General features: G+C 39.9%; 1 protein-coding gene across 11 annotated transcripts in view; it reads right to left on the reverse strand.

Annotated features, from left to right (window-relative positions):
* Nucleotides 1–21,806, reverse strand: part of LOC104144434 (polycomb group RING finger protein 3) — a 78,411-nt gene that overhangs the window by 30,667 nt on the left and 25,938 nt on the right. For 8 of the 11 annotated variants that reach the window (XM_068924686.1, XM_068924688.1, XM_068924682.1 and 5 more), the window contains 7 exons: nt 18,219–18,336; nt 10,647–10,743; nt 8,010–8,065; nt 6,920–7,030; nt 5,889–5,977; nt 3,969–4,106; nt 71–151 (listed from right to left, as the gene is read on the reverse strand). In XM_068924686.1, the coding sequence (XP_068780787.1) occupies nt 71–151; nt 3,969–4,106; nt 5,889–5,977; nt 6,920–7,030; nt 8,010–8,065; nt 10,647–10,743; nt 18,219–18,327 (681 nt within the window). In that variant the 5' untranslated portion in view covers nt 18,328–18,336. Of the gene's footprint in view, nt 1–70; nt 152–3,968; nt 4,107–5,888; nt 5,978–6,919; nt 7,031–8,009; nt 8,066–10,646; nt 10,744–18,218; nt 18,337–20,293; nt 20,424–21,806 lie in introns of those variants that run through there. The other 3 variants (XM_068924681.1, XM_068924680.1, XM_068924679.1) reach the window with 2 other exon arrangements.

Raw genomic sequence — 21,806 nt, forward strand, 5'->3', positions numbered from 1 at the left:
CTTTGTTCTTTAGTCAGCTAATGATTTACATGGAACATTAAAATTTTGCTGAAAAGCAGCTGTGTCATACCTTAAATCTCCATCTAGTAACAACTACAAACTTGAGTGTGTGGTCCTTGCCAAGGATCTCTTCATTGCATAATATATCCAGCTGAAGAAAAAAGAAGAAATAATTAATTCATTGAGACACAGAACATGGCCCTGAAACAATACACTTAGATAAGGCCCAATAAAAAGATCAAAGAAACAGAACTCACAGTTCTCATGTAAAGACAGCTTTGTCCTTTGACATGCTATGAAAATTATTTACAGAGCACCCAGCAGGTGACATTCTGCTTTGAAGATGCATTTTTAAAATATTATTCCCCCCCCACACCTTACTCAGTGTTTGGGTGTTTTTTTGTTTGTTTTTGTGTTTTTTTTTAAACATACGCTTTATAGTTGTTTTTACTTTTCTATCTCAGCTTTGGAAGATCTTGATATTGGAATCAGCAAGGGTATGGACACATGAGCAAATGAGAGATCATGTGACCAACCATCAGCTGAATTGCAATAAATGATCATGCACATGATCTTAGCCTACTTCAACTGCAAGGTGACATGCATTGAAAGGGTAAGTCTCCATGAAAGTAACATATGCTAATATTGCTTTACCACAACCTGAGAAAGCTAAGAACGTGCATGCTAACTCAAACCAGGATTTGTCTATAGCATTCAACCAAGTGTACGCATCCTTAAGGCCTTCCTCCCAAAACTATATTATTCACTGGAAACACCAACACAGTTTCCACAAAAATGCCATGTGCCCTTTAAGGAAGGGGAGGGAGGAAGGGGAGTGCAGGCAGGACTCCTGAAACACAAGTACTACTGAATGAACATTCTTACATTTCAATAAGAGCCAAGTAGGTTGTAAAACCAGAGACTGCTGCAGTGGAATTGTTAATTTAAACACAAAAGTGAAGCTGTAATCAAAAAAAAAGCAATCCAGGAGGTTTCTGAAAGGTGTTGGGGACAACTTTAACACAGATGCTAGATGGGCCAACCAGAGGCGATACACACCTTGATCTACTACACAAACAAGGAAAAACTTTTTGGGGACATGATAATCAACGGCAGCCTTGGCTGTAGCAACCATGATATAGCGGAGTTGAAGATCCTGAAGGAAGTGGGGAAATCAAGTAGCAAGGTACAGACCCTGGACTTCAGGAGACTTCTGCTTATTCAGAGAGCTGGTGGGTGGGATCCTGAGAGAGGCAGCTCTGAAGGGCAAAGAAGCTCAAGAGAGATGACAGGTCTTTAAGGACAGCCTCCTCCAAGCACAAGAACAGTCCATCCCAATACTCATTAAAATGAGCAAACACATCAGGAGACCAGCTTGGCTAAACAGGGAGCTCGTGACTGAGCTCCAATGCAAAAAGGATGTATACAGGAGATGGAAGCGGGGACAGGCTACAAAGGAGGAATATAGAAACATTGCCTGGGTATGCAGGGATTTAGTTAGGAAAGCCAAAAGCTCAGCTGGAGTTGAAACTGGCAAGGGACATCAAGGGCAACAAGAAGAACTTCTACTGCTACATTAGCAGGAAAAGAATAAACAAGGAAAACGTGGGCCCATTGCTGCATGGGACAGACAATTTAGTGACAGCTGCCTTTGTCTTGGTTTTCACCAACAAGGTCTCCCAGGCCTTTGTGCCTAGAGACAGGGTTCAAGGAGAAGAGGAACTGCCAGTAGCAGAGGAGGATTGAGTCAGGAATCTGTTGAGAAAACTTGACCCATACAAGTCCATGGGACTAGATGGGATGCATCCAAAGGTGCCAAGAGAGCTGTCAGAGTGTGGCCTCGCAATGAAATCAATCATCATTGAAAGGTCATAGAGATCAGGGAAAATCCCCAATGACTGGAGAAATGTTGCACCCATCTTCAGAAAGGGCAAGAAGGACTATCTAGGGAACTACAGGCCAGTTGGCCTCACTTTAGTGGTCCCCAGGAAAGTCATGAAGTGAGTCCTCTTGGAAGCCATTTCTGGGCACATAAAGGAAAAGGTAAGTCCATGCTGGCTATTCCCAATCACCAAGGGGAAAATCATGGTTGACCAACCTGATTGCCTTTTTTAATGAAATAACTAGATCTGTGGATGAGGTGAGAGCAGTGGATGTCATCCACCTTGACTTCAGCAAGGCTTTCAGCACCATCTCCCACAGCATCTTTGTATCCAAATTGGGACATTATGATCTGGATGGGTGGAATACCTAATGGGTGAAAAATGGGCTGGATTGTCAGGTTCAGAGGGTAGTGGTTAATGGGTCGTACTCTACACGGAGGCCAGTGACAAATGGAGTATCACAGGGGTCTATCCTGGGACTTGTCCCCCCCTCTGGGTCACTGATAAAGATGTTAAACAGGACAGAATCCACTTCATCAAGTTTGTGGATGGCACTAAACTAGGAGGGTGCAGCTGACACACTTGAGGATGGGGCTGCCATTCAGAGGGACCTAGTCAGGCTAAAGAGATGGGCTGACAAGAACCTCATGAAATTCAACAAGAACAATGGCAAAGTCATGAGACAGTACAGGCTAGGTAACAGTTCTACTGAAAAGGACCTGGGGGTCCTGGTTGACAGCAAGCTGAACGTGTCAGCAGCGTGCTCTGGCAGTGATGAAGGCTAACAGCATCCTGGGCTATATCAACAGAAGCATAGCCAGTATATCAAGGGAAGTGATTATTCCCCTTTACTCAGCACTCATCAGAACACATCTGGAATGCTGCATCCAGTTTTGGCTCCTCCAGTACAAGAAAAATTTTGATAAACTTGAGCAAGTTCAGCGGAGGGTTGCCAGGATGGTCAAGGGGCTTGAGCACAGGCCCTATGAGAAGAAGCTGAGTGAACTGGGCTTGTTTAGCCTGGAGAAGAGAAGGCTTAAGGGGGACCTAATTACAGCCTTCCAATACCTAAGGGAGGTACATGGTGGGAGAGAATGAGAGACAATGAAAACAGGGGAGGTTCTGACTGTATAGAAGAAGAAAAATCACTACAAGGATAATTAAGCACCAGAACAAGTTGCCCAGAAAGGTCATGGCATCCCCATCCTTGGGGGTTTTCAAGACAGAGATAGCAGGTTGAATCAGACTGAATGGAGGGGGACTGTGACTAATATCAACAAAGGGGTGAGCAGAGCCTGCATTTTCACATGCCTGCCATTATGTGTTCTAGTTTTAAAATCTGAAATGGTAGAACTTGCAAAGACAGAAATGCCTCTTTCTTCCCTTACCCTTCACCAAGACTTCTTCCCATGAACAATCCAATTATGTACCCTCTGCAGGGGAAAGGTAAAATAGTTACCTGTTACCCTTCTGCTCAGAGTAGGTGACAGCAGCTGATACTACACAAGGCTGAGTTTCACTCAGCATAGAGGAGCAGAAGAAAGTCTATGTGCATGCTGCTTTCCATTAAATTGGTCTTTCAGTATTGTCCAGGTGTTACCACCTATCCTTCTGCATTGAAGGAGAAATCTCTGCTGGGGCAGGGTATCCCTTCATTTAGGCCACCAAACAAAGCATCTTGCAGAAGTCAGTTTTAACACAGGTGGAAGCACATGAGCCAAAAGGCTTGGTTAATTACTTAAAACTGGACATGGAACAACACGCTGAGATGCACTGCCAACTCTGTATAAACCCAAGAACCAGTAAAAGCTACATCTCTTTTGGGGGGGGGGGAGGAAATAAAAGGGAAGATGACCAGCATCCCTAAATTAAAAGGGGGGAAGAGAAGCTAAATTTGGAGGGGGGGGGGGGAAAACTTTTGTCTGCATTCAGCTCCTTAACCTAAATAGCCATTTTCTATTCCTTTACATCAGGAAATAGTGTGTGCTTCAGTTTTTTGAAAATCTGGTTAGAAGGGAAGACACTTTTGAAAATAATCCATAAAATTTTCATTTGCAAAATCATTTTTAAACATTAAAACTTTACCTCATTAAAAGAAGAAAGGTTAAGTTTTTTAGCAATGAACTTCTTTAGATGCAAGACTGTTGCTTGTGCTGAGCAGCGGATCCATTTTCGTTTCAATCCACGTAATTTGCTGCTATTACATTCCAGGCAGATGCTTACCTTTAAGGAAAAGCAAACACAGTCAGGGCTGACTGACAGGATTATCTGCAGTCCTCATTATGCATTCCACGTGCAGCCTTTATTAGTCCAACAAAAAGGTGAAAGCATATAATACCAGTATTCTTTAAACTGAAATGTATGCAGTCCCACTAAAGAAAAGGTTGTCTTGTATTTTGTCAGCTTACTGTTGAGCACTATTCAACCCAAAAGGGATCTGGACAAAAGTTCAAGGCAAAACTTTAGGGCTGCCTTGTTCCAGAGCTTTAATCTAACTGCAGAGGTTAGAACTACTTCAGAAGAAGCCTAGGTCAAGGCCAAAGTGAGATGTCTAATATGAAAACCTATCAGGGCCCTGAATGCGTTCCCCTCCCCCCCAGGGGTTTGGCTGCCTGGGCTCAGGGCAAACTTTGATAAGCACTTGTCTGGCCATGAAACTGTTGTGAAGAAAGCTGTTTGATAAAAAGCTGGAAGAATACTCAGTGGGGACTCCCTCTGCTCCACTTGGCAGCATCATTTAAGATAAAGCTCTCGCCCTTGGTCCCCTGCCTGAGCTATGTTGCAGCCATGCCTGTGCCTGGCCATGTACTCTGTTGATCTGGACCCAGACCCACTGATTAGACTTCCTGGCTTAACCTTGGGCCTGCCTCATCACCATGGCCTTGCCTGGCCATCGCTACACTGTGGCTGAACCTGGCCACTGTCACCAGACCTGCTCTGCTCTCCTTGTTGGGGGGCTGTGGGACTGTTCCCCTTGTTGGTGAGGCCACTGCCCCTGCCTGCCTTGCTGTCATCCTCAGCTCCCAGCCCACCTGCCCCTATGGACCAGCAGCCTTCCCTTGCTGCTCCCTGACAAAACCATTATCAGTTTTTAATGACTCTTTCTAATATAACTTCTGAATCCAGTAACATATTAAAATATTTAAAGCATGTTTTAAAATAATATTCTGAACTTTAAAGTTAATTGATGCAGATAATGCACAAAATTTTTGAAGTTCAAAAAGTTAGATTAAAAAAACGGCCTTTTGATCTCTGTGCTTCAATTCTCTTCTTTTCCTCAACCATTTTTGTTTATTTAGTCTAAGCTCTTTAGGATAATTTTATTCTGTACACTTAAATGATCTAGTACAAAGCACAATCTCTCTGAATGCTACCATTACACTATCATTGAATGGAAAAATCAATCCAAATTTAATTTACTCTGGACACAGCTAGCAGGGAAACATGAAGGCAGTGACTTGTGTATTCCAATAGCAGGTTTCATACTTAAACAGGTTTTGTGTTTAAAACTTGATGCTGGATTTTCTGGCCTTCATGTTATTTTTATGGTAGAGGGCTAACACTGTCTTAGTTTTAAAGGTTTAAAATAAATACTGAGTAGAAAAAGGCTTTTCATTCTAATTATTGAAACATATTCAGTCCTGATGCATCAGAGTGGCATGGGGGGGTAGACCCTTTCAGATAAGGGGCCCAGATGACTTGAAATCTAGTTGAGATGAAAACTAACACAGAATTTAGCTGATACTTGTAAAACTCGTAAATAGTTAGAACTATCAAACCTTAATGAAAATATGAAAAAAGAATTTCTCCACAGATAGATAAAAAACAAAAAAAAAAACCCCACACACAAGTTTACACAAAAACATGGGAGAACCCTGTATCTTGTCTCTGTCAGAGGGAAGAAAATTTTATCAAAGAAAAATAATCATTTTAAGATAAAGTGGAACAGGATCAAAGCTGAAAGACAAAAAACTAAGAAATACCCTATACCAGAAGTATGCCCACCTGTTCATCACTTCGATGATAGTCATTATCTTCTTCCTGTTTTTCCTCAGAAGTTTCTTTGTTTGAATTTTCATCTGTTTTATTTTCACCTTTAAGAAGATAGCAGAGAATTACAATAATTAAATTAGACATATCAGATGACAGGTAATCCTGAAACAAATTCAGGACTAAGAGCAAATTTTTTTTTTTCCCCCCAAAGTATTTAGGCTCATCAGAGCATGATCAGCTTCTCTAACCAGGATAAAAGTTGGAAAGCAGTTTAATCTTTGGTAGCAGAGATGCATGTGCTGTGCCTACCCTTCCTGGACACTAATCCAAAGCTTCTTCCCCCCCCCCCAAAAAAAAAAAAAAAAGATAACAATTCCCTTCAGTTCAAGGCACCTTGCTACAAATTTGTCAGGACACATTCACTGTTCTGTAAAGCCAGTATGCTCTCATGACAGTCACAAATTTTAGAATTCTTTTACCCTAGAATGAACACACACACTTTTAAGTATAACCACTGCACCATTTCTATCACAAAATTACATTTAACATCAGTAGTTTCTGAAGTTAACGTGATTAAAGCAGTACTGTTCAGGACTGGGATAAAGAGTAACCTTTTCCAGCCCCAAAGCCATTGCTGTCCACTCAAGCAACACCAGCTGCAAACAGGCCCACACAGTCAAAAGTGGGAACGAGTATAGAGAGCAGCCCTCAACATAACCAACTCTGCTAGTGGCCCAAAAGCAGGATATCATCATAGAGTTCCCACACAGACATTACTGAAGATCTTCACCAGGAACACATTACAGCCAGCTAAAAGAACACATTCTGTAAACAAGTATGATGCAGAACAGCAATACTGCACTCAGGTGGCGAGTTCAAAGCTCTAGATAGTGCAATGTACAAGCACAAGCAAGCATTGTACAATACAACAATTATGAGTGCTAATAAATATTAGCTAGATACCTACCTCTGACAGATCCTTTAAGCAGCTTAATGGCAGCCCCCCCCCCCCCCCCCAACAGAATAAACAGAAGACCATTTACCATTGCGATGTGAATCTAGATGTTGCTTTGCAGAGCATGTCTCCCCTCTGATGTCCCCTGGTACTTCCATACCCAGTTTGTGGTAGAATTCCCTCTGCTTTTTCATTTCCGCTGTTTAAAATTGTAAATATTTGTCACTGTAATAAAGTTCTAGCACAATATTTATCAAGCTATTTCAAAACCCTCCTCTGTCCTGTAGAAATAGCTTGTCAGGCAGGAAGTGGTATTATCACTTTTTCATACTTCTCTACCCTTTCTGCCATAATCCTCCAGAGGCAGAATACTACCAAGTAATTTGCAGAGCTACTATTACACCATTCTGTTATTACAGATGAAATGTTTTAAATACTATACCATACTTTGTATTTTTCCTCCTTCAATCATTCTGTCAAAACATTGGTTTTGAATTTGCATCCCTATTTTCAATATCCTAGAAATAATTTTTAAATAATCTCTTTACCTAAGCTTGCTTATAAATGTCTGATAGTGTCCTCACTTGACAGCTCAATTGGATTGAAATATTCTACTTAAATAAAAGGAGCGACACATCGCTGAAAAATAACACTGAACAGTTACTATAAAGCATTCCTTTAGTTCAACAGATTCATTGTCAAAGTAGATTATGAGAACACAAATGCAAAGGTACCTGCTAGCAAAGGCTTTAAGTACATCTTAGAAAAATAAAACTTCACCGAAACTAAGTTATTCTACATTAGTATTCTACCTCTGAAAACTCTGCAAAGCTGACACAAGAGGCATGACTACACGATTCAAAGAATGAATATATGCATGTTATAGAATGCCAACATGAGAAAGTTGTAGTGCTATTTAGCTTTACATAATGTTACTTCTCCCTGAAATAACACCAATATTTTCATTACTGATTTTTTTTTCCCCAGTAACGCTGCTAGTACTAGTCTAAAACTAAAACAAACACTGAAGTAAAGGAGAAGTAGTGCTAGAACTGGAACAAGATGGTATTTTTCACCCCCCCACACACACACTTTCTTCACCTCCCTTTTTCTTTAATGCAAAGGAAGTATATGTAAAGCTAACATTCATTAAAAATAGGTCATACCACAAAATTTACCTTCTTGGAGGCCTGGCACAAGTTTGTAAACAATATCTTGCATTGTTCTATCATGACTAGCAGGAAAAAAAAATGAAGGTTTAAATTAGCCATCTTGATTCAAAACACTTCTCAAAGAGATTCAGAATTAAATTGACTCTACAAACCTCTAAAGTCTTGTAAGAAAAAAATATTGATCTCGGATAATCAAAATATCAATCGGGAAATGAGAGTAACAAGAAAGGAATGCAGATAAGGTTCAGGCTAAGACAGGAACTGACAGAAAAATTAACAGAAGTGCTAGAAAGGATGGTCTTTATGATGCAAAGGATGGCATCCTGTGTGATATGTTTCCACCTGCATCAAGGCATGTATATCAGTAATGTACTCTCAAAATTCCTTGAGAATTTTGACAAAGGCATTTTTGGCTCAAAACAAACATGGCTAGACTGTTTCTTATCCCTTTTGATTAACATCTCATGTTGCTGGGTTGTTTAGTTATCCATACTGGCCTTTTTCAAAAACATGAGGAAAACAAGCCTATGGAAAAAAAAAGAAGTGCACAAAGGAATGAAAATTTGACTTTGCTCTTAATCCAACGTTTTATCCAAGTATACCATCCTGTAGCTCAGAATCTCATCTAGCTAAAAAGGGTGGAACAAAAAAAGACAGACTGATCCAACATAAGGCAGGAACTGGTAGGGGAGTAGGACTGGTTAAGATTCTAAACTTCTGTTCTCCAACTCACCTAGGTAGCACTCCGATGTTTTCGACCAAAGTTTAACTACTAAGCTGCCATTTTCTGTAGTACTCTAAAATAAGTGGCCTGAAAGGATCAGAAAATTACCCCAACTTCCAAACTATAAATAAAATCCAACACAACTTAAAATGTCAGCCTCAGCTGCTACCAGGGCATTAAGCCCAGAAGAGTTTACAATACCAAACTCCAGCTTTGACTCTCAGGTTTGGATTTTTAAGCGTCATTTACAGATTGCAGGAACATCTCCAAAAACATTTCAATAAAAAAAAAAAAGTGATTTTAGCTACCAGCATGAGAGCAGAGGTGAGAATTTAACAGCGTTCTTAGTCATGAAATATGAGATGTGCTTGGTTTATCTATTCCCCAGATGGATGGGGATGAATTAGATCACAGATTTATGTAATTAAGACATAATACAAAATTCCTCCCTATTAACTCTCTATTGAAAAAAAAACCACAGACTTCCAAAAGCAGGCTGGACAAAGGCTATCTGTTTTGATCTTTAAGAGGCAGTATTTTGTAACTAACTCAGGAAAATACTTCCCCAGAAGGGCATCCTCATTTTTTGAGGCAGTAGATCAGAAAACCTAGAATGAAGGAGAGGATCAATTTTTAAACAGACAGAATGCTGTGCATTCAATGGCCACAAACAACTGTCAAATCCACTTCTAGCTGTACTCAACTTGAGGCTATGCTTCCAGGCCTCTCTTGGTATTGAGAACAACCTTCTGAACCAATACACGGATGTATTCTTGTAGCTTTACAGAGGACAACCACGTTGCCTTAAGTGCCATTTGTTCCTTCTTGCCTACTGGCATGGATTTGTCGTTACTGTTTTGTCATATTTCAAAATACACTCTAGTATAATCTCTATGTCATTCTCTGACGGTACAAGAAAAAACTACTTTATTTCAGACTCCTAAAGGGGACTCCGTTTTGAGCAATTCAGAAAGTTTTTATAGGACATCCACAGTTTTCAATGAAAGTAGAGAGAGAGGTCAAATACATTTTCTATAGCCACTGCTTCAAACTGAGGTGCACATTTGAAGCACTGCCACAAACAAAAAGAAACTTTGTATGGAGGTAGACAAAAGTCTACTTGACATGCAGCAGCTATTGTCTCAATAATTTTCTATCAATGAAAGTTGATATGGTACGGATCTCTAGAGCAGATCCGGCCAAGTCAGTTGGTATAAACATTTGACCAATGCCTTAGAAATATTTTAAATGAGAGGAAACTGTTGAAGAAAGATACTGTACAAATAAACAGAAAATACACTGAAAAAGAAGGAAATTGAGACACAACATCACGTTCATGTCAGGTCACACAGTAAGGGAGCCCTGCATGGGAACAGAAAGCAGGCACAAATCTTTCAGAGACTGTTCCATTCAAGAGGTTGAAGTCATTAGTCTAACTTTTTTTGCTGCTAACTTTCTCATCTGCACCTATAAATGAAACAGTTCTTTGAAAGATTAAATCAGCAATAATGCTGTCTATTTCCGAAGTCTTTGAACATCATTGTATCAGTCACTGAAAACCACTGTCTAACTGCCAGTCATCATTCTGAAGATTTAGTACAAGTGTAATTCATGTAGATGATCCATATGTGTAACCTCTACAATCCAGGTATACAAAACAAGAAGTGATTAAATCTTATTGTGTTTGTCTGATTCAAGAGCAAAGTATTTGCCTCAAAAGAGTTGCAAATTCACAGCAGAATTCAATACCTTACCTCCATTATATAAATCTTATCTTCTAATCAAGCTTCTTTTTATATGTTTAAAATATTGATAAGCAAATAAAAAAAAAAACTAGAGAGAAGTTATGCTGTATTTGAGAGGTTTATACAGTCCAGAGAGTTACTACTTGTGCTTTTCCTTTCATGCTGCACACTTACCCAATATACTGTAATGGATGGCTCTGATGTATAACAATTCTACATGTTGGACAGGTGTTGTTTTCCTCCAAATACTTCACCAAGCAGCTTCTACAGACTAATAACAAGAACATTAACAATTAGAAAGAAATAAAATGAGTATGCAGCTGTATTTTGACAAAAAAAGAGGCTTGCTTATATACAGTTAAAGAACCACATGGCACTGAAACTAAGTTAATTTTTAATATCACTTAAGTATGTCTAATCATTTAACACAATTTCCACTATTTTTCATGAACATTCTCAATACAGAAAAGTGATGCATTGCAATTACAATAAAAAAAATTATATCTAGTCAGTCTTCCTAACAAAACATACTTAAACTGTTAGATCACAGTTCCATTCCCAAAGTTACTAGAACAGCATTTCAAATAGGTCAGCACCATGCTTACTTGCACTGTTCAGCTTCCACAAAGGATGTTATAAACACTGTATGCCATTAAGATACCTAGCCAATTTGCTGTGAATCATGGTTGCATGCAGAAGAAAAACGTGCTATGATAATAAACCTGTGTTAAAGGAATCATTTCTTTTTCCTCAAGTCAGATGCTTTTTAAAAGAATGAAAAAAAACTTTGAATAAAATGAATATTCAGGCACAATTTTACTTTTAGCTTTCACAAAATACACTACAATTAAACTTTAATCAAAAAATTAAATGAGGACAGGTCTTTAGTATCTGTCTGCTTTAACAGCTTTTACTTATATACTATAGATTAGCATGCTTTTGGAACTGTTTCCAAGTCTACACACAACTATGTATTTGATTCAAAGAAAATCAATTCCCTCATTTTAACTAATACTACTGTTTCTCCACAAAATAATAAATTACAATATAAAGTGATTTCCTGACCTGAAGTTATAAACAAACTCCAACTCAAACTTCAGAAATTAAAAAGCTAAAGTTACCTAAATTATACTGGTTTTTTTCCTATTAAAAAAGGTAAAACATTTTCCTTAAAAGGCAATTCCTTTAATCTTAGGTAGTGTTACAACAGCCCTTATAGCATAAGGCAAGAGAATTTCCGTAGCTATAGTGCCATCTACCTCTCAGGCAAGATGATGGTATGTTTGTATAAACACTAGTTAAAGCCAAAAAAGTCATTTTATATATGTAAAAAGCAGCAGCAAATAAAAAATATATATAATATTCTATATTGTATTTACATATTTAAGATGAAAGTACTGTTGCTGGTAGAGGTTATCCATTGGACCAATCCTAGCAGCTTTGCCTACTAAACTCAGATCTTGCATTGTAATCTGCTCCAGTGGAATAGCATACTAGCAGATACTTGTTCACACCAAGTAAACAAAAGAAGAACCAAACCCATCTTCTAAATCCATTAACTGGCTCTCAAGGGAACTACGCTCCCTTGGAGAAAGTGCTATTAGCAGCATATGAAGGGCTGCTAGCTACCGAGCCAGTAACTCAAGAAAGGGAAAAATCAAATTGTGCATGCCTATTCCTATTTTAAAACCAATTTTATCTGGTAAACCTTTACCCCTAGGGATAGCACAAAAGACTACAGTGCAGCGATGGGCCTTGTATATACATCACCGGGTGACAAGTGATGGGACGAGTAAAGAAAACAAGTTATTGGAGAGCATAGAGCGAATTGGGGTGCCTGTGGAGTACTCCCATGCGCCCTCCTCCCCGAGGACTGGTGCCCCTCCCTGGGATGGGAGACCAAAGCAGGGGTCCGGTTCACAGACGGGAACGCCCGGCACACAGGGAAACAACGGAGAGGCAAAGCCGCAGCTCTGTCAGTAGAGACCAGAGAAGCTTTCACAGAGGAAACGGACGGCTCAGCCCAGCTAGCAGAGCTCAGAGCAGTGGAAATTGCCCTGGAGCAAGGAGCCACTTGTGTCTATACAGACTCATATGCTGTATGGGCCGGTGCCACCCAATGGCTAGGGAATTGGGTGAAAAACAATTGGCAAGTAAGTGGTAGAGGTGTATGGGGAAAAACACACTGGAAAAGATTTATGATATAGCTCAATCTAAGAACATATCCATAGGACATGTATCTGCCCACCTAAAACCTAAAAAACCTGAGGCAAATTGGAATCAGATGGCTGATCATGTGGCTAGAATAAACGTATTATGAAATTCTGCGGCCGAATGGCGAGGTAAGTGGTTACATGAATGGCTAGGACACCCTGGGAGTTATGATTTATTTCAACAGGCTGCAAGGAGAGGATGGCCTGTGACAAAAGCTCTGGCAAAGCAAATTGTAGACTCGTGCCATTTTTGTCAAACAATGGTACAGTGTATGTCAAAGGGACAACAGTTTGCCAACCTCAGGGAAGGTAAACTGCTCTAGCAAGTTGATTATATTGGCTCCTTAAAGAGAACACCTGAAGGCTGGAAAATGCATTCTCACAGGAGTAGAAATGATGAGTGGTATAGGGAATGTGCATCCCACCCAAGCTGCAACTGGTCTAGCAACCCAACCGTAGCTGGCTTAAACAGGTGGTTTGCCACTCTTCCCTTGCCCCCCCTCCCCCGAGAAATACAATCAGATAATGGATCACATTTTAAGAATAAAGAGGTGCAAACTTGGTGTGCTTCAAATGGAGTACAATGGACTTTCCACCTCCCTTACCGACCTCAAAGTAATGGGATAGTAGAAAGGTGGAATGGATTACTAAAACAACAGCTACACAAGAGTGAATCTATGAATACCTCTAAACGGGGATCCCATTTGTGGAAAGTTGTAAGTCAGCTAAATAAGCGACAAACTCCCATGGGAGGTCCCATAGGTAAGGGATTCATGTCAGTAGCCACACAAATTCCTGTTAAATCAGAAGTAAAATCCTACTGAAATCCTGGAGATGAGGTTGTGGTTAAGCACCCCACTCAAGGATCCATCTGGGTGACTCTGTTGTCTTACAAAGGAAAAGGAGTATGGAATGCTATAGACAGTAGAGGGAGTAAGTTAACCATAACCGAGGCTTGGATTATGTCCAAGACCTAAGTGCCTTCTCTTGCAGGAAAATGTGGTGTTACCTTGTCACCGTGGGAACACTGATAATGGGAACCTACACCCAAAGCCAGCTTCTAAGAGCTTTCACCTTTTCAAGCTGCCCATGGAACAACTCGGGCATTGAAAATAAGTCACAATCCATCGTTAAAGCTGCAGTTACAGGAGGAATGCTATCTGTAATAGCACAAGGCCACGGACTGTCAGTAGGCAATAATGTTACATAAACCCTAAGATCTATGGTTAGTCTAAATTTAACGGTTTGTAATAACACTGGATGGGAAGCTGCGTATGGTTTTAACAATCAATTGAAATGGGTACTACAGACACGTAAGGCAACTAATCATACATTAGTGGCCCACGAGAAGTACATTCTAAGTGTAAAACATGAGAACAACATAATAATATATGGCAACTTTTCTGTAAACACCAGTAACAACCAATGGGCAAGTCAATGTAAATGGACAAAATTAAAGTACCAATGGTACCTGATTGTATTTCTTATAAAACATCCCAAACAACCTCCAATATTCCCCACCTAATGCAATTGCATGATGGACGAGAACCTATGATTATGGCTCCAAGATTAATGACAATGAACGTACATTTGGACCTGACCAATTTACACACCAGTGCATGGAATAAGACTTGTGCTAATTATAGTGACCCTCTCTATGCTTGGTGGCTACAAAATCATTGACCAATAGGACATAGAACTAAAAGAGATATTATTCAAACTCTGTTAGGTGGAATTGGAACAGGAATACTGAATTCATTTGATATTGAAACCCTAGCAAATAAGTTGTCAGTATTGGGAGAAACCGAAGCTGGTGTAACCAGAATGACTGCAAACTGGCTATCAACAGCTTTACAAACTACAGTGCGAAATTGGCAAGGTACTTGGCACCTCTGGCGACACACTAATGTATCCCTGTGGTCCCAATTACTAACTACCAAAAACGTATCACGAGAAGTTGGCTCTGCTTTATCATGTATTGTATTTCAGTTAACAAGTATGTACCAAATCGGTCAGATTTGGGTAGCCATTGAAAATAGTCAAGGACAAACATTGGAACAATTGTTCCCCGACCTAGTGAAAGGCAAATTCAAAGGCAGGTGGCTTAAAACTATTGAAGGCCCTTATTATAATGCAAACACAACAGAACCAATATTCCAATTGCTAGAGATTGGACGAATTACGGACACTCATACAAAAATAATACCTTTATGCCGATTTGCTGTCATTCCTAAAGTCTTTAATGAAAATATGTGGGTACCTACAGTAGCAGGAGATCGTTTACATTGTAATACTAATGACACTTATGAAATTAGTAAACATTGCACCTACTGGCTATCCAGTCGAGGATGGACCTGCCCTACCATGTCTAGAGCTCCAGAATTATGCAGTATGAAACACTCATCCGGTACTTGCATCTGGCAACATATCTATGGTAATGAGACACGAGTATATGACAATGGTTTTGGATGTGTGTGTGTATCCACCCTCAATGCTATTCACTTCAAAGATGATGTTAATTTTGGACCTGGCAACATTTGCCGTTGTGATGTGACATATGTTTTTGACCAAATTACTAAGCAGACTTACTGGTTAACTTCTCATATGACTGAACAAAAGATATCTTACTTTGCACCATTTAATACGTCAATAACACTGAGAGTAACATTCCATGAACTAGACAACTTCCTCAAACAAAACACCAAGGTTACTCAACATCTGTCTGAAATTGGGAAAGGCTTAGAAGAAAGAAGTGAAAATGACATATGATAATAATGAACTGATTTGTTTAGCAAATGTAAAAACTAGTCGTACAGAACATCATTGGTATGACATCTTTACAGGCTGGTCACCAAAAGCCACCAATGTGCTGCGACTAATGTTACATCCTATGCTCGTACTGTTAATAATCTCTGTATTGTTATTTTTTGTAACCCTGATATCGATCTGTTATCTTAACAATCGAATAGTACACATGAATGAAATCTTAACTCAAGTTAAATCACATACTAACTTATTGTAAGTTACTGGTCTCACATGTATATATGTTCTTACCCTCACTGTGCACAGGTCATTCATACAATGAATGTATTAAGCTCACTGTGCAACACCAGTAATCGCTAAACATTGGTCTGAGCCAAGGGGTGGAATGTGACTGACCAATAACCCCTACAACGGGAGAAGGCTCAGAGGGCCAGGTGCCCCATGAAGCTCAGGAACAGTGTAGGATGTAGCTCGTTAATCCTTGCTGTTGCACAGAGAACTGACTTTATCTCAACACAAAGAGGGCCCGGAACAGTCAACTTCTTCTGAGTTGATCAAAAGAATGTGAAGGTCTCCCTGAGATAGCCAGACCAGCATGGGGGAAGCGTATACATGGCTCAGCCCAACAGAAAGTATAAAACCTCAACAACTAACAAAGGAATTTCGAAGAGAGCAACAGGTTTGAGCTGGCTTCAACCCATGTATTCCTTCCCAGTGATTGGGGACGCCCAGCGTCGTGACGGTGAGCATATTATAGAGGCCAGTCATGGGGATCCCATTGGTATTGTGATTGGACTGTATGTTGCAATTGCTAGATTTTGTTAAGTGTATACACTTGTATTGTGATTTCAGTATATTGCTGTATCACTCTGCTAAATCAAAACTCCCGTGCAACTTCAAATTCCCCCTCAAATAAACTTTTATATGAAACACTGCACTCTCCATTTGCACGGAATATCTAAAAGAACCTGGTCAGAGAGTACTGGACTCTGACAACATGCCAGCACCAAGCCTGGCACCACAACCATGGAAGAGGAGGTGGTGCTGCTCACCACTTGAGCAGCAGTTGGGGGCAGGGTATCCTCACCAGCTAAAAAGTATTGGAGCAGCTGCCACTGCCAAAGAACATCCACTAAGATACACATACTAGAGTATATTCTAATTATTTCTTACAGTTCATTCCTCTTTTTTCATATATCCAATCTAAGAAATCAAGTTGGTCTCTCATCTTGGAGCCCCAAAGATAAAAGTCTCTAAAGCTTCCCCTTTTATAGCACATGAAGATAGCTTTTACATGTACACTCTAGTTCAGGTCATAATTACAAATGTCAAAGTTTAATAAAAGCTCCATTTCACTATCTGATGCTAACCTAGTATCATCAAGAAACAAGTATAAACACAGAAAGACTTAACACTGAGTTAGAACATAATACACTGGTGAAGTTTGTCTCTGCTGACTCATAGGCCTGCTTGTCACAAATAAACTAAAGAGATACAAACAAAAAAACAGAGTGGGGAAACTCACTTTCCCTGTAGCTGTTTTTGAAAGAGCTGTACCCCCACCCCCCACATCGACTGCCTCAGGATCAGGTTCCATTAAGTCTCAAGACCTACCCTGACAAAGCAAAGAGTCCCTGAAACTCTGTAGGGCAGGGAATTATGGAAATAGAGACAAATCAAATAATTCCTCCCCTGGTTTGGGATGGAAACAGATGGATGAGACTCTAGGAAGCAAAATTACAAGATATCTTAATCAGCAGAGAATTAATTATCTTAAACAACAAGGACACTCATTCCTTCAGGTAAGACTTTCAAGGGATTCCTTTTTCAAAGCCCACAACACTGCCAGTATTAACAGATACAATACAAACAATACCAACATCCATAACATTTATTTAAGACTATGTCTCCCCTCAGAATTATTACCGTAAGCCTAAGGATGCACTTGGAAGCAATAAAACTTTCTGAAAATATGAACTTAAATAAGGGACACACCACAAGACAAAAAGCACTACAAGCTGGCAGAGAGACCTCCCTAGCTTCTCAAGTAAGCCCCATAGGATTGATCGAAAAATGCATTGCTATATACAAACCTGAGAAATGGCATGGCCTATGTGAACTGAGCACACCTGCATGCAGTGCATGTTTCAGGTAGCAGATAGATAAATAAATAAATTTTAGAATAATGAAAAAGTGACCTTCTAGCTTTATGCAACTCCAATTTTAATAGTTGTTAAACACCAGCATTACAGGATTTGGGACAAAACAAAACAAAAGTCTAGATTAGGGTTCTAAATGCCTTACTCCAAACTGAACACCAAGGAACTTTAGATTTGGAGCACATAGAGAAGGTACTCAAGAATGAGCAAAAAAAGGCATGGGAAAAACAAGAAAAATACATTAAGGCTGATGAACAGGGCCTAGAAGTCAAACAGAGTGGAAAAAGTGATCTCTGGCAAATCCTAAGCACATCATCTCTGTAAAGCATGCCACATTCCTTCTAGCATTCAGCAGAAATACTACATTTCTGAACATATATATCACCATTTATTATATATGTTTTCAAGTTTGTGCAGCACAACTATTCTCCTTATTTGTCTCATGAGAAAATATATTGTTTTGTTGAAAAATCATAATTGCATAGCAAAGCTTGTATTATTTTGGCTGATACACAGTAAATTTTTAAACTTCAACTAAAAACTGTTAAAACATCCAGCACATCAAGTAAAAAACAATTTAAACTTAGTCACAAAATTATATTTCTACTTACAAGTATGTAAGCATTCTGTTACAGTGGTGGCATCAATCAGGTATCCATTGCACAGACGACAGGTTATATGGGCATTAATGTCCCAAAGCTTAATCTTTCTAGTCAGCATCTTTGGTATCTGTAAAAAACAAAACCCCCACACATTAGATAGTAACTCAGATATTTCAAAACTACCTTTACTTGCTCAGTATATCTGAGTAACTATAATTCACTTTAAAGATATGCTTATGTAGATAGCTTCAGGCTCTTGTATACTCATGCATATATTTTGACTGAGTACTAAACTTTTAAAGGATGATAGAGGTGAACAGTGAAACAATGAGAAATCTATACTACTTTGCATGTCAAGGTTTCAGAGTAAAAAAAGTGTCATCCTAATATATTACTAATACTGTTCTCTTACTGAAGAGGGGATGCAGATTTAAGACCAAATCCTACCATTTTACTCATCTGAATTACTAGCTTGAGTGACATTAAGACATACGAAAGTGAAGAGAGATGATCCTTCAGTAATTGACAAAGTACAAAATCAGAGGGAATAGGGCTGATTTGACAAATTTGGGCTAACCACGTTAAATGTTGGCCTCACATCTCTTTATGGTTAGAGCATGATTTTGAATCTGTATATGAAAAATGGAGCTCAAAAGTAAAAATAAAATGGGTTTCTTAAAAGTTAAAAATCAAGTTAAATAAAGAGAACATGACAAACCAAAACTGCTGTTCCATCAGTAGAGCTATACCCTGTTGTATTAAGAAACATGAAGTACAGAGCTTTCCCCGCTCCCCTTTTCCAGATTAAAGGATGCCACAACCACCATTAAAAGGAAAGCATTCAGAACTTAAAAATGAAATAGCTTTTTTTTTTCCCCAACCATTTTTTTTCGCAACATTGCCCATCATTGGTAGAGAAAATAGCCTACAAAACACATGCTTTAACAAACAAATATACTCCTACCTTTTAAATAGATATTATCTTTCTGCCTATGGAATCTCAAAAAGAAGAGTAATAGAAATTTAAAAAAAAAAGTAGTAAGTCAATTCAGACTGCGCTAAGAAACTAAGTAACTTTTAACTCTCAAATATAATCATTGGCTGTATGTTTATGAGAATTATAAGATTCAAGCTTCCTAAACCCCCCCCCCATAATCACAATTGAATACTTAAATTTAATGTTCTGTCTATCCTCAGAACATATGGAAAATTAACCCTCTCCCACTTTTAATACAAAAACACTTAAGTTACACAGTCTTTTCTCTCCCAGATACCCAGCTCTCAAAAATGAGTATTTTGCTATGATGAAGATAACTTGTTATCTCTTTCAAAGGAGGAAGCAGAAAATAGCTGCATAAACAATACTGGAAGGCACAAACAGTCAAAGAAGAAAAGCTTGATAGATGAGGGGTGTGTGCGTGTGTATGTATCTCAAGGTATGTATGTATATATAATACACACACACACACACACCTTGATGATACTGTGTACCATTTTTCATTCCTTCTGTTTAAAATACAAGAGAGGATAAGTTACCCAGGAAGCAGATACATTCTGATCCACAAAAAAAATCCTTATGGGGGCAGTTTAAAATATGATAAAGAATCCACTTGCTTATACATATATAGTAAAAAGAAAATTGCACTGGTAGCATAAATGACAGCATTAAATTTAAATAAAACAGGAGACTAAACTGGTTTACAATCTGTCACATTTGCTTCCCACGCCACAGATATTACCAGATTATCTTGCTTTCCAGTAAAGTGACTAAATAAGTTATTTTAATTTAGTTGGTTTTGGAATATATTTCAGAATTTGAATAGTGAAACATTTTTCACAGTATGCAAAGTTTCAGACAAGAATATTACAAGGTGGCAGCCTGACCCATAACTTTTATAAACTTAGAAAAAGATTAAGGTAAATGGACTAAGTGGTAAACTAAGCAAAAAAAACTATCACAGAACCTAAACTTCCAAACTAACCTGAAAGATATTAGCATTGAAAAGAGTACATTACATTCCATTATAAACTACTGAAGTGCATTTTCTCTCAAGCACTGTAAAACCTATACTGTGTGATATTACCCTCTGCTGATCTTCCATGTGGGTGCTAATGACACGAAAGGCAAACTGGAAACCATCAAACAGGACTTCAGAGCTCTGGGGATGGTGGTGAAGGGTCTGGGAGCCCAGGTCGTTTTCTCCTCAATCTTGCCTGTGAGGGGAAAGGATGGGAGGAGGAGTAGACGAGTTTTCCAAGTTAACAGCTGGCTGCGCCGCTGGTGTTGGCAACAGGGCTTTGGTTTCTATGACCATGGGACCCTGTTTGAAGATCAACAGCTGATGGGGAGCGATGGGATCCACCTTATCAAGCGGGGCACGTGTGTCTTTGCCAACAGGTTGGCCAGCCTGGTAAGGAGGGCTTTAAACTAGGAAAGATGGGGGAAGGGGAGTGGTATAGTGGCAGGAGAGTCAGTAAAACACCACTCAAGTCAGGATGCCTCCAGCGGGTGCATACAGCCAGGGGAGACAGCATGGGACATGGCTATGGAGGATCCTCTTGCACCTCTCCTGGGAAGCCTGCGTGCTTGACTGGCTCTCCGAAATGCCTGTATACCAATGCACGCAGCATGGGGAATAAGCAGGAAGAGTTAGAGATCTGTGTGTGGTCGCAGGGCCATGATCTCATTGCAGTGACAGAGACATGGTGGGATAGTTCACATGACTGGGATGCTGTCATGGATGGCTATGTGCCTTTTAGGAAAGACAGGCCAGGAAGGTGAGGTGGTGGAGTTGCCCTTTATGTGAGGGAGCAACTGGAATGTGTGGAGCTCTGCCTAGGGGTGGATGATGAGCAGGTCGTAGAGCTTATGGGTAAGGATTAAAGGGCAGGGTAACATGGGTGACACTGTTGTGGGGGTCTACTACAGGCCACCTGACCAGGAGGAAGTCATCGATGAGGCCTTCTACAGACAGCTGGAAGAAGCCTCACAATCACAGGCCCTGGTTCTCATGGGAGACTTGAACCACCCTGACATCTGTTGGGAAGACAGCACAGCTAGGCACAAACAGTCAAAGAGGTTCCTGCAAAGCATTGATGATAATTTCTTGACTCAGGTGGTGGAGACGCCAACGAGGAGAGGTGCAATGCTAGACCTTGTACTAACGAACAAAGAAGGTCTAGTTGGAGAGGTGAAGGTTGGGGGCAGCCTTGGCTGCAGTGACCATGAGATGGTGGAGTTCAGGATCCTCCGAGGAGGGAGCAGGGCAATGAGTAGGATTGCAACGCTGGACTTCAGGAGAGCTGACTTGGGCCTCTTCAGGGACCTACTTAGGGGAATCTCCTGGGGTAGGGCCCTAGAAGGAAGAGGGGTCCAAGAAAGCTGGTTAATATTCAAGCGTCACTTCTTCCAGGCTCAGGATCAGTGCATCCCTCTGAGGAAGAAGTCCAGCAAAGCGGGCAGGAGACCTGCATGGATGAACAAGGAACTCCTGGCAAAACTCCAGCAGAAGAAGGAAGTCTACAGAATGTGGAAAAGGGGACAGGCCCCTTGGGAGGAATATAGGGACGTTGTCAGAGCGTGCAGGGATGCGACAA

Source organism: Struthio camelus, chromosome W, assembly GCF_040807025.1.
Source record: "Struthio camelus isolate bStrCam1 chromosome W, bStrCam1.hap1, whole genome shotgun sequence".
In the NCBI taxonomy this organism is placed as follows: Eukaryota; Metazoa; Chordata; class Aves; order Struthioniformes; family Struthionidae; genus Struthio; species Struthio camelus.